The 10,499-nt window shown below is 52.7% G+C and overlaps 1 protein-coding gene and 1 long non-coding RNA gene across 3 annotated transcripts in view; one reads left to right on the forward strand and one right to left on the reverse strand.

The window, feature by feature from the left end:
• Usp3 (ubiquitin specific peptidase 3) overlaps positions 1-405 on the reverse strand; it is a 93,632-nt gene extending 93,227 nt beyond the window's left edge. The window contains exon 1 of one of the 2 annotated variants that reach the window (XM_023712433.1): positions 72-147. Coding sequence is in view for 1 of the 2 variants with exons in the window: in XM_004628832.3 (XP_004628889.1) it covers positions 72-162 (91 nt within the window). In the remaining variant the exon portion in view is untranslated. Of the gene's footprint in view, positions 1-71 lie in introns of both variants that reach the window. The other variant, XM_004628832.3, reaches the window with a different exon arrangement.
• A 2,711-nt stretch (positions 406-3,116) lies between these two features.
• LOC111816082 lies at positions 3,117-8,302 on the forward strand. The gene is made up of 2 exons (XR_002820593.1): positions 3,117-3,407; positions 7,978-8,302. It is a non-coding gene; the product is annotated as an uncharacterized LOC111816082 (long non-coding RNA).
• Positions 8,303-10,499: the final 2,197 nt, after the last annotated feature.

The following is a 10,499-nucleotide window of genomic DNA, read 5'->3' on the forward strand; positions in this document are numbered from 1 at the left end:
GGCCCTTCGACGGCAGGCCCGAAAGAGCCGCGGCCTCTGGTGGCGGCCGGGCCGGCCGGGGCCGCACTCACCGCTGCAGCACCAGGACGACGGGGAGCCGTTGGGGAACTTGGCGGAGTCCGGGGCGATGCAGACGCTGGCGCTGAGGTGCGGACACTCCATGGCCACGAGAAGGGCGGCAGTGCGGACCACGGCTGTGGGGTCGGACAGACTCTAGCGGCTCCGTCTGGGGTCGCTCCTCGCCGGGCGCTCGGCGGACGGCGGCGGCGTCCCGAGCCCTTGCGTCAAAGAAAGCGAGGGCTTCCGGACGCCGTGTTTTCTCGCCCGCCGCCTCCCGGCGCCCCGCTCCGCAGAACGTGAAATTCCGGGCTCCGGGTTCTGCCGCCGCCTTTGGGCTGCAGGCTTCCGCCTTCCCAGGCTGGCCCCGCCCCCGGCGCGCTGGCCCCGCCCGGCGCGCTGGCCCCGCCCCCGGCGCCCCGCCGGTGGGGGCCGGGGGCACCGGCTGTTGGCCTAGCGCCCAGCAGCGCTCGGAAGTGACTTTCCCACCTCCGTCGCCTCTGGCTGCCGCGGCTCCCCTTTACGCCGAGAGGGGTGGGTGCCCCGTCCGGCGGAGGGGGGGGAAGGAGGAGGCGGTCCGATCCGCTGCGATTTCGCGCGGTGAAACCAGCGCGGAGGTTTCACTGTGCGTGGCTTGGGTGGTAGACGATCTGACTACGTCGCCAAGTGCAGAGCTGGAAGGGCAGGAAGAAGCCAGCTGGAGCGGTGTGGCGCCTGCCCAGGCACCTGACTTAGAGACCTCGGTGCTGCAGGTGCGGCCGGGCGACTTTCGGGTGCTCAGCACGTGGCCTTGGCCCGCGAGGGCACCCGCTCCCCTGGGCTCGAACCCTGTCCCTGTGACTCACTTGTGCTCCGCCCCGAGCGCATCATTGGGCTTTTCCAGGAACTAAGTGAAATGAACAACCTGGTTTGCTGAGTCGAGGTCCCCTTTCCCAGGTGATAAAAGGGGGCAGGGGCCTAACCGTGTTGGCCCCCACCGTTGTGTCCCTGCTGGGTACTTTGTTGTCTGTACTTCATTTAAGCCTCGCAACACCCTATGCCGCTGCTAACTGTCCCCCCTTTTACGGCCGGGAAACCAAGCCAGTGATTCGCTAATCCGTGCTGGGAACGGATCGGGCTCCTGATCTCTGCTCAGAAGTCGGTGGGGACCGGTCCCGTCCAAGGGCTGCTCCAGTCCGTTGCACCTGAGTGAGCCTGCGACCGCCCTGGGACAGTCCTGGGGGACGTCGGGGGCTCTTACACATCCTCTCTCAAAATTGGGGCTCCTAGAAAAACCCAAGAAGGAACCTCAGGATCAGAGGGCCAGCAAGGGGACGACGGGGAAGGCGGGGAGAGACCGATGTGGCAAACCTATGGGCAGGGTTAGGAGGAAGCAAGGTCAGGAAATGATTAACCAGGGCGGGTAGTGTTTAGAGCAGGGCAGCTCCCTGCAGTGAGGTCCTGGGTGTTGTCCGTTGGGTCGCTTCTCACCCTCCCTGCCCCCACCCTGCAGTCCTTTGCCTCACAGTGGCCACCCACCCGGGGTAGCTCTCCAAGCCTTTCCCACACGGTGTTCCGGATTCCTTAGTTAAATCTCTGTTGCTATCCCAGTTGTTCTTGGCTGCTCTTACTGAAAGCCTCAGACCTATCGAGGTGGCAAGCAGCTGTGGGAGGCCAGGCAAGCCTGCCTTTGAATCTGAGCTGTCCCCTGCACAGTGGAGTCTGCACAGAGCCTTTCTCTTCACCTGTAAAACTGCAAAAAGAGTATCTAGAAAGGAAGATGTAAGAACTCAGGAGAATTGCCACCAGGTACAGTGGCACGTCCCAGATAAGCATAATTTTTGCTTACATAACAACAGGTAAAAGTTGCCTCCCTGGGAAGAAGGGTAGAGATAACAGCTGTCCCCTCTTCAGCCAACCTATTTATCTGTAAGGCTTGGCTCAACCAACCTGCTTACCCCTCGATACCTACGCCCTGCTTAATATCTGCAGCCCCTTATTAGGCAGGAGGTGCTCTGATTCAGGCAGTCTTTCATACAGGCATGTAATGTTACTTTTTCCCCCCTATAGAAACTGTTTCCTAATCCCCTAAACCTCAGTTGAAACATTCCTTCCTCCTAGAGGCCTTTCCTGATCCTGCTCCAACCCAGGTTACCTCCCAGAGTGGGATGCCCTCCACTGACCCCACTCTGCCTTTGTAAGTCACTCTCCGTGCATGTAATTATTTGTTTAAAGTCTGTCTTCCCCTCGGAGGTCCCTAAGGGTAGCAAACAAGTCTGTCTGGTTTCCTGCTTTCTTTCAAACATAATGTGCCAAGCATGGAGGGTGTCCCATCCATAACTTTGCCAAGGATGAGTGACGGGTTAGCAATGTCTAGGAAGACAAGGGTTTAGGAATGGCCCAGGAGATGCCATATACTTACCCCCTCCAAGATCTCTACATTTCCTTTGAGTTCTGAGTTTATTTTTTAAAAGGAAGAGGATTGTGAAGGTGCCTTGTAAGGTGTAAGGTGTGAGACAGGGTCTTACTATGTAGCCCTGGCTGGCCTCAAACATGTGGCGATCCTCCTGCCTCAGCCTCTGGGATTATAGGCATGCCACCACACTTGGCTTAATTTTTTAAAATAAATGCCTTCTCTCCTGAGCCAGAATAAAGACCCCTTTGGAGCAGGAGTTCTAATTTAGTCCTCTCAGATTGCCACAGTGCCCAGGAGGATAACCTGTATCAGGCAGCCTAAAAAAGTTGAACCAAATCAGAGCCCTAGGGCTTTTGCTAGAGAACCTTAGAACAGCAAACTTTCCTGTCTTTGAAAGTTTTCATTGCAAAAGAAATTTCCTTTTAAGAAAAAAATGAGTGAAATGTATCCGAAGAGGGCAGTCCACAGGACACAGTGGGAAATCTGCCCTCTCAGTCCCTCGCCTTTGCAGCTGTGTTGAATACAGCGCTCACTGTTCCGTGCTTGGCCAGCGTTCCTGGCGGTGAGGCACGGCGGCCTGGAGCCCCGCTCGCCTGCTCGGCGCCCCGCCCCGCCCGGGGGTTTTCCGCCGGCCTGGAAGTCCTGGGGCCTGGGAATCCACGGCGCAGCCTGCCTGAGGCCCGGCCTATTCTCACAGCGCCCTTTTCTCGTGGGAGACACACACACACTTTCAAAACTGCTATGCAGTTTCTCCTCTAAGGAATGTAAGTACACATGGGGTGATAGGACGTGGGGAAAGAAAGAAGATCCGATCCTGGTCTGAAAACATAGTGAGGTCGCAGCAGCCTTCCTCAAACCTTGACACAAGAATTGGGGCAGAACCCATGGTCCCCAAGCCTGGAGCATCAGGCCCATCAGGCCCTGCAGGACAGCAGCTGGGACTCTTCCCGCTCAGGTAAGGTGCATTACAAGCGCCCGCAGAGTTGGTTTAATTATTTACAGTAGGGATTTTGCTAGGAGCAAAGCCTGCTTAGAAAACCTAGGTCAGAGTCTTCGAAGTATCCAGAAGTGTTGGGTGCTCAGGGACTCTTCCGTGGCAGGGCTGCACTTCCTGCAGCACTTATCTGATTTTCCCTTGCTTGTTTGCTTGCTTATCTATTCTCCATCTCCTCCAAGGTAAGAGACCTTGCCAGTCCTGTTAGGTGTTTCATTTCCAGTTCCTGGAATACAGGTAGGAGGCAGGCGCTTGGTAGCCATTTGTGGAATGACTAAATAAAATAAGGGTAGTGAGTGGGGTGTAGCTCCTTGGCACGCACCCACGCACGATGCACAGAGGAGGGGAGCTTGAGCTCCAGCAGCCAGCACCTCTATTTCCCACTCAGGAACACCACTCTCTCCACTGCCTGCCAATGAACCTCCATCTCCTACCACCACCCTGCTCAAAATCCCTGCCTGGCTCCCACCTCCAGTAGGATCAAATCCCATACTCACTGTGGTCCGCGCCACCAGTCCCCTCTCTCCCTTTAGCTTTTTAAAAACACTCTTCCAGCTGTACCTAAAATAGTTGCCTCATTGCACCAAAGGGCTGCTCCTCATCCTTCTCCGTCCTGCCCACCTTGCCCCGCCCGTTCTGTTCCACAGCTCTTCTCACCACCCCAGTAAACTTGAAATCTGCCCCCACCCGCTGCCCCATCCCTGCCGCTTGTTGCACGGTGCTGTTATTTTCTATTCCCATTTCAGTCTGCCTTGGAAGCCAAGTATTTTTATTTTTCAGCTGTGGATGTTCAGTACCAAATTAGCAATTTGATACTGAAACTGATCAAATTTGTTGATTGTTGTTGGAAGTGACCCTACGGGGAGAGATTTTACCAACAGTTATGTGTAATGATGCCCTAGATATTCAGAGAAAGGACCTTAACTATTCAAGACAAAAGTTACCTTTACTGGGTCCCAACTTGGTACCTGATACCACGTGGTTTTCACTTCTTCTTGGGGAGGCAGATATTACTACTTTATTTTACCAATAAGAGAATGAAAGCTTAAAGACAGTTAAATAATTGCACAAATCTTCACAATTAGTAACTGTTCTTTTATTCAAAAAGCCAGCTTCACTCCTCCCCCACGTGGTCATCTGAACGATTTTTAGTATTTTATGGGAACGCCCTAACGCTGCTGGCTCTTGGTAACCCCAGGACACCAAAGAGCCTTCTGCGTAGAGAATCATTTATGCTCACTGCCGCTGCCTTAATCATGTCACCAAAATCTTAATTTGAGTTGCTTTCACTTCCCCCTTTGTCACTGCAGACTCCTTTTGTGAAGGAGATGAGGTTTGCCCGTTTAAAGCCCCACTTTGTAGATAAAGTACCATCAGATTAAGCAAAACAGAGGGGTTCTAACGCCTAACCACCTTCCCACAGTGAAGAGACACTGGTTCTCTCTCTGCAGTCTTTTCATTTGTAAAATCAGGGGCTTAGCCAGGAGTGGTCCCTTCCAGAGTGAGCACCCTGCCACCTGTGACAGCCCAGCCACCTACCAACGCTGGCGGAGGAAAGCCCATCCTTGTGTGGTGTAGCAAAAGTCACCAGCTGCTCGTCTAGATCTATCCTCCTTTCCTCATGAGTTCACAAACAGAAATTTCTCAGTTTCTCTGTGGCTGTTTTTGGTCTGTGGAGACTGAGCAGAAATCACAAGGATCAGCCTTGGTTGGCACTGTATATAGCTGCCCATGCCAAAAACACTTTAGTGGCCAGTTTGGTTTAATAAGACACAGAGGAAAGGCAATAATCACATCAAGTGAAGCTCAGAAGGAGATGTAGGTCTTCTAAGGGTCCCTCGTTTCCCTCCAAGCTGTGCTTCATGTGTGCCTTCTTCCACCTTCACTCCTTCCTTCAGCACATCTGTCTGTACTCCTGTACACACCAAGCATGGAAGAGACACAGACTTAGCGCTCGGCACTACACAGAGCCCTGCTCTGCTGCCATCCTTTGCCACTATCAAGACAGAGAGCATGGTGACATTACTCACATCCCCGCTGTTAACCACCTGACTGGGCAGCCAAGCCCCTGAGTTTCAAGCGCTATCTAAACTAGAAGCTTGAAGCCTTTAGGTTGTGAAAATGACATCCATGTAAATGGTCTGGCTTAGTGTATGGCAGATACTAGACCAGTGTAGGCGAACCTTCTAGAGCTTCCAATAACACAGCCCACAAAGGCATGAGTACCATGCATTTGCCACCTCTGGACTAGCCCCTCAGTAAATGTCTCCTTCCATGAGACCTTGCCAGTGGGGGTGACCGTTGATGAAAGAATTGATTCTAGTATCTCTGGGTAGACGGTCAAGAGTGTTGTCTTTTGAAGGGGATCTGGGCCAGGTCAGTCATTCAGCACCAACCTTTGTGATATAAAACTGAGCAGCCACGTGATCTTATCTGCAAGGGGAGGGGGGAAGGGTCAAGACAAAGCAGCCAGCAAACGGGCAGTTGCAACACAGAGCGTTAAGTGCTAGGAGCGGAAGTACAGGATATCCCTTAGCCATAAGCAAAAGACAGCTAACCCAAGCAGGTGGGTGGGAACAGGGCAAGTAACAGGGAAGGCTTTCTGGAGGAAGTGGCCGATGACCTGGGACTTGGGTACGGTGTGTGAAGTCGGGGTGAGGAAAGGGACAGCAGGTCCCTCGCAGAGGGAATAGTCTTCTCAAGTGCTCAGAGGCTCAGAGGAGATCTGAGTGTGTCTGGCTGGAGTCTCGTGCAAGGGAGTGGCAGGCTGAGATTAGCAGTGAGGGTCGACAGCAGAGCTGCCAACACACACGAGGCTGGGTCTTGGGGACTCTGACATCTTACAAGGTTGCCTGGTGCCACAGGGACCAGTGGGCAAACATACAGGAAGAAGAGAGGAACTAACAATTATTAAACATCTACAGGATGTTCAGCAGCATTGGCCACCTGGTGTTTTGTTTTTATTTCGGGGGGTGGTTTTTTGCTTTTTGTTTTCTCCTCCCGTGAACCAGGGCCCTGTGCGTGCTAGGCAAGCGCTCCACCACTGAGCTGACACCCGCAAGTCATCTGGGAAATGCAAATGAAAGCCACAGTGTAGACCTTGCTGTACACAAAAGGCAGGAGTGAAGTGTAGCACACACGCACATATGCACACGCATTCCTCCTTTGACTGGGTCCCCAGAGTATACCCAAGGAGTTCACAACTCACAGAGAGCAAGGAGCTCAGACACATGAAGACTTTCAATGGGGGAAAAGAATCCTAGGCTTCGAGAACCCCCAGGTTGGCTTCCCCCTCTTCTTTCCTAAACCTAATCTGACTTGACAATTCAGCTGACCAGAAAATGAATTTCTTAAACATCTAGAACATAGATTTTCACAGGCCCACATCTTTTGGTAAGCTGCCTGATGCTCAGGAAAAGCAGCAGCGGGGACTGCTGTGTGACCTCAGGCCAGCAGCCTGCCCTCTCCGGACCTCTTCTCTATGAGGTGGGAGGAACAACATCTGCTTCTTGATTTGTTTCCTTTACCCAAGTGCTTAGTATTTAGGGGAAAACAATAGGGTTCTGAGTGCTGATCGCATCCTATGATCAGAACCACCCATGACATATGCAAGTGTATAATCACACTAAAGGTTATATTTTATAAGTTAAGTCATTCAAGAAGCTCTGCCATGGCTGACCTGGTTAGAACTACTTTCTGGCAGCAGCAGTAGAAAATAAAAAGTGTTAACATTATATCCCATCCAAAAAAAGATGGGAATGTGAGGGAAGGAACTTAGAACCCTGGGGCCCTTTTGTCCCCTCTAGAGCAGGTGGCATTTTCAAGATGGAGACCAAGAGCAAGTACTCAGGAACAATGACGCTTCCGAGGGCCCTTTTGGCAGGGCCGCTCGGCACAGAGGCCAGGTGTGCCCACACAAGTGATGTCTGCATCCAGCATCCCCTGGTGCCGGCTCCTGCCACCACCACGCTCCTCACTTGCCAGAGTTCCTGCGTGGCCATGCTGGAGAGGAGGATTTTGTAAATGTACCTTGTCTGGCCTTTTCCCGCATGCAGAATGTACAAGCCGGTTCTCCTGGGCATGGGGCTGCCTGCAGGAGTAAAGCTCAACACGCAGCAGACAGTCGTGCGGGTCCCCCTATAAATAACCTCCAGGTCTCCAGGGAGCCCTCCGAAGACAACAGGAGTAGAGAGGCAGACGCACACGCGTGAGCCACTCGGGATTATATTACCCTGGTAAAGAAAGTCAGATTCTTGGTGTACGGCTTGCCCAAAAGCTGGCCCTGGAAAGTTACAACAAGAAACCAAGCAACTGCTGGCTCTGCGGCGGGGGAAGGGAGGGGAAGGGGAGTACCTCTGTGCTGTGCACACTTGGATTCCCCTGAAGTTCGGCACCATTAGTTATCAAAGAAGTACAGTAGTGGTAAAAAAACAAAAGGCCTAAAGTGATCCCCACGCCCAGGGAAATGTACGCTGCCAAGAGAGGGAGAGAGCAGGTCTTGACAGATAAACCCACTTTTTTTATCTCGCAGATCATCCTGCTGCTTCCTAGCTGTGTGTCCTAAAGTAAATTATCTCCCTCCTCTGAGCCTCTGTCTCCCTAAATGGGGCCGTAAACCTGTCAATCACAGACAGCCAGGACCCGGCCTGCACCAGGGATCAGGCAGAGCCTGCCATCTCCAGTTCTACTGGCAGAAGATCAAGCAGGATTTTGATAGAGCGGCCTAGATCTGACGTCAGCCTGAGGAGCAGGCTGGCCACGCACACAAGCTCCTGGCCCCTGGAAGCTTTTTCAGGGGTCCACTCTCGCCCTGTAGAGCGTAATTCCTTTCCGACCTTTAATAAATGTAAAACCTGTCACCTTTTGCACATTTCTTGACTAATTCTTTGTTCAGGACAACAGGAACCAGAGGCGCTCTGTGGAAGGCATCCACAGTCCCCCCTCCCCCGAGTCCCTGCAACAGAACCACAGTGAGGATAAAGATCATCCCTCGTGCTGTGACGACACAGGCTGCTCCGACTCAGTGTGTTGTCGAGACATACTCTACAAGGAGATACATCTCTTCTCATCTTCTCTTCAACATTTTACATATGAGGAAACTGAGTCTCACCCAGATAAGGAAATGCCTAGCACCTGTCTCCCAAGCCCAGGGCTTTCCACCTCCGCTGTGCTGAGTTCTGTAGGATGCAGGGCCTCTAAAAATATCAACAGGGTGGAGGAGACTTGGGGTAGGATCATTTTCTGCACACTCTTCCAGGAGGTCCTAAGGTGAGTCCCCCCTCTGCTTTTGTCACTGATTCTGCAGTGATCCACAGCAGATCTAGCTAGTTAGGACATCCTGATGTTGGCATGTCTGTCATCATTTATCTCTTTTTCTTATAATCGAATCAGAAACATTCCAGTGGATCGAATGTCTCAGGCAATTGGTTCTTGATTGCATTGCATTTTTACTGTATTTGGGAAAGAATTCATCTGTATTTCCTGTAAGAAGAGTTTCAAAGTCAGGACAGAATCTCCGTGTATAGGGGTGAGAGCACTTACTTTGTTTTGGCTGAATTGAAAAGACTTTTTTAAGGGTGTAGCTCCCTGAGAGAAAACTTGCCTTGCACACGTGAGGCCATGGGTTCAATCCCTAGCACCGGAAAGAAAAGAAAAAGCCCTTCTCACTGAGGGCAGGACCCTTGTGGTTTCCTCAGCCCCTTCCCAGTCCGGTCACTCCCTCCTCAGAGCTCCTCCTTCAGGCCTGGCAGGAGCCTTCTGCTCACTCCGTGCTCAGGCAGGCGCTCTGCAGGCTCCAGCACACTGTCCTCCTCACACTGCCCCCGAGTCATGGCCTGAGGCAGGAGGAAGCTGCCAAGCCTTTGGCCCGGCTCCCACTCAGATCTCCTCAGGCCCTTGGGCTTGCCAGGCAAGCGCTTATCCTACTGAGCCATCTCCCCAGCCCTAAAATTTCCTTTTTTTTTTTTTTTTTTTGGCGGAACCAGGGATTTGAACTCAGATCTTTGCACTTGCCAGGCAAGCGCTTATCCTACTGAGCCATCTCCCCGGCCCTCTCCCTGCATGCTAGAATCTTCTCTGTCTTGCTCAATCTGAATCTCCTCATAGCTGCCTTGGCTCTCAGAAGCAAACCAGGCCCTTCCCTGGCATGGAGCCCTCACCACACTAACCCCAACAGACCGGCCTGCCCACCTCAGCCTTTCCACACTGCCACAGAGCCTGGTGGCCGATCAGAACCTGGAGCCTGGCACCTGACTCTCACCTGCTCCTGGCTCAGGCTGGGGACCGTCCCACCTGCCCTGGCCAGCCCAAGCCCACCTTCTCGCAAGGTCTTCCCAGCACCTTCCTCGCACATAGGCTCTCTCTTCCCCTCCCCTCCCCTCCTCCCCTCCTCCTCCTTTGCTCCTCCGACTCTTTCCCAGTCTCATCTGCAGGCCCTTGAGACTCTGCTTAAACAGTCTGGTGCCTGACAGTAGATCAGTCACCCACAGGCACAATGGTGGCCCCGTAAGATTCTAGTGGAGTTGGCAAATTCCCCTTCCCTAGTATCACTGTGGCAGTTGCGAGCATGAAGCAGAATTCACTGCTGTAAGCAACCTGCGCTGCTGCTGCGTAAATGTATGACACATCAATTGTGTCCACCTCATAATGCCCAGCGAAGACAATCATGGCCCTATTGCTGGATTCCAAAAGTCTACCATACCACACTCTTCACTGTATTTCAGAGTGTACTGCTGCATACAACAATGCTTATTATGAAGCAGTCTCTGTTATCCCCGCAGCAGCCTTAGACGTTTCGTGTTGTGATTGCATCATTTCTCCTGTGTTTGATTAGCTCTCCTCTGTTCTGTTTATCCTGGTCCCCTACACTGAGGAGGACAGTGGGCTGTCCCATGCAGGCTTGTGTAAGTCCTCTCTGTGACAGCTACACAACAATGAAATTGGCTAAGGGGCTATGTTGCAGAACGGGTCCCCATCTCTGAGTGACATCGGACCATACCTCCGAGGTAGCCCTCGTTTCAGTCGCTTCAGAGTGTGGGTCTTCACGAGCATGCT

The sequence above is a fragment of the Octodon degus genome, unplaced genomic scaffold (assembly GCF_000260255.1).
Source record: "Octodon degus isolate 3935 unplaced genomic scaffold, OctDeg1.0 scaffold00026, whole genome shotgun sequence".
Lineage (NCBI taxonomy): Eukaryota > Metazoa > Chordata > Mammalia > Rodentia > Octodontidae > Octodon > Octodon degus.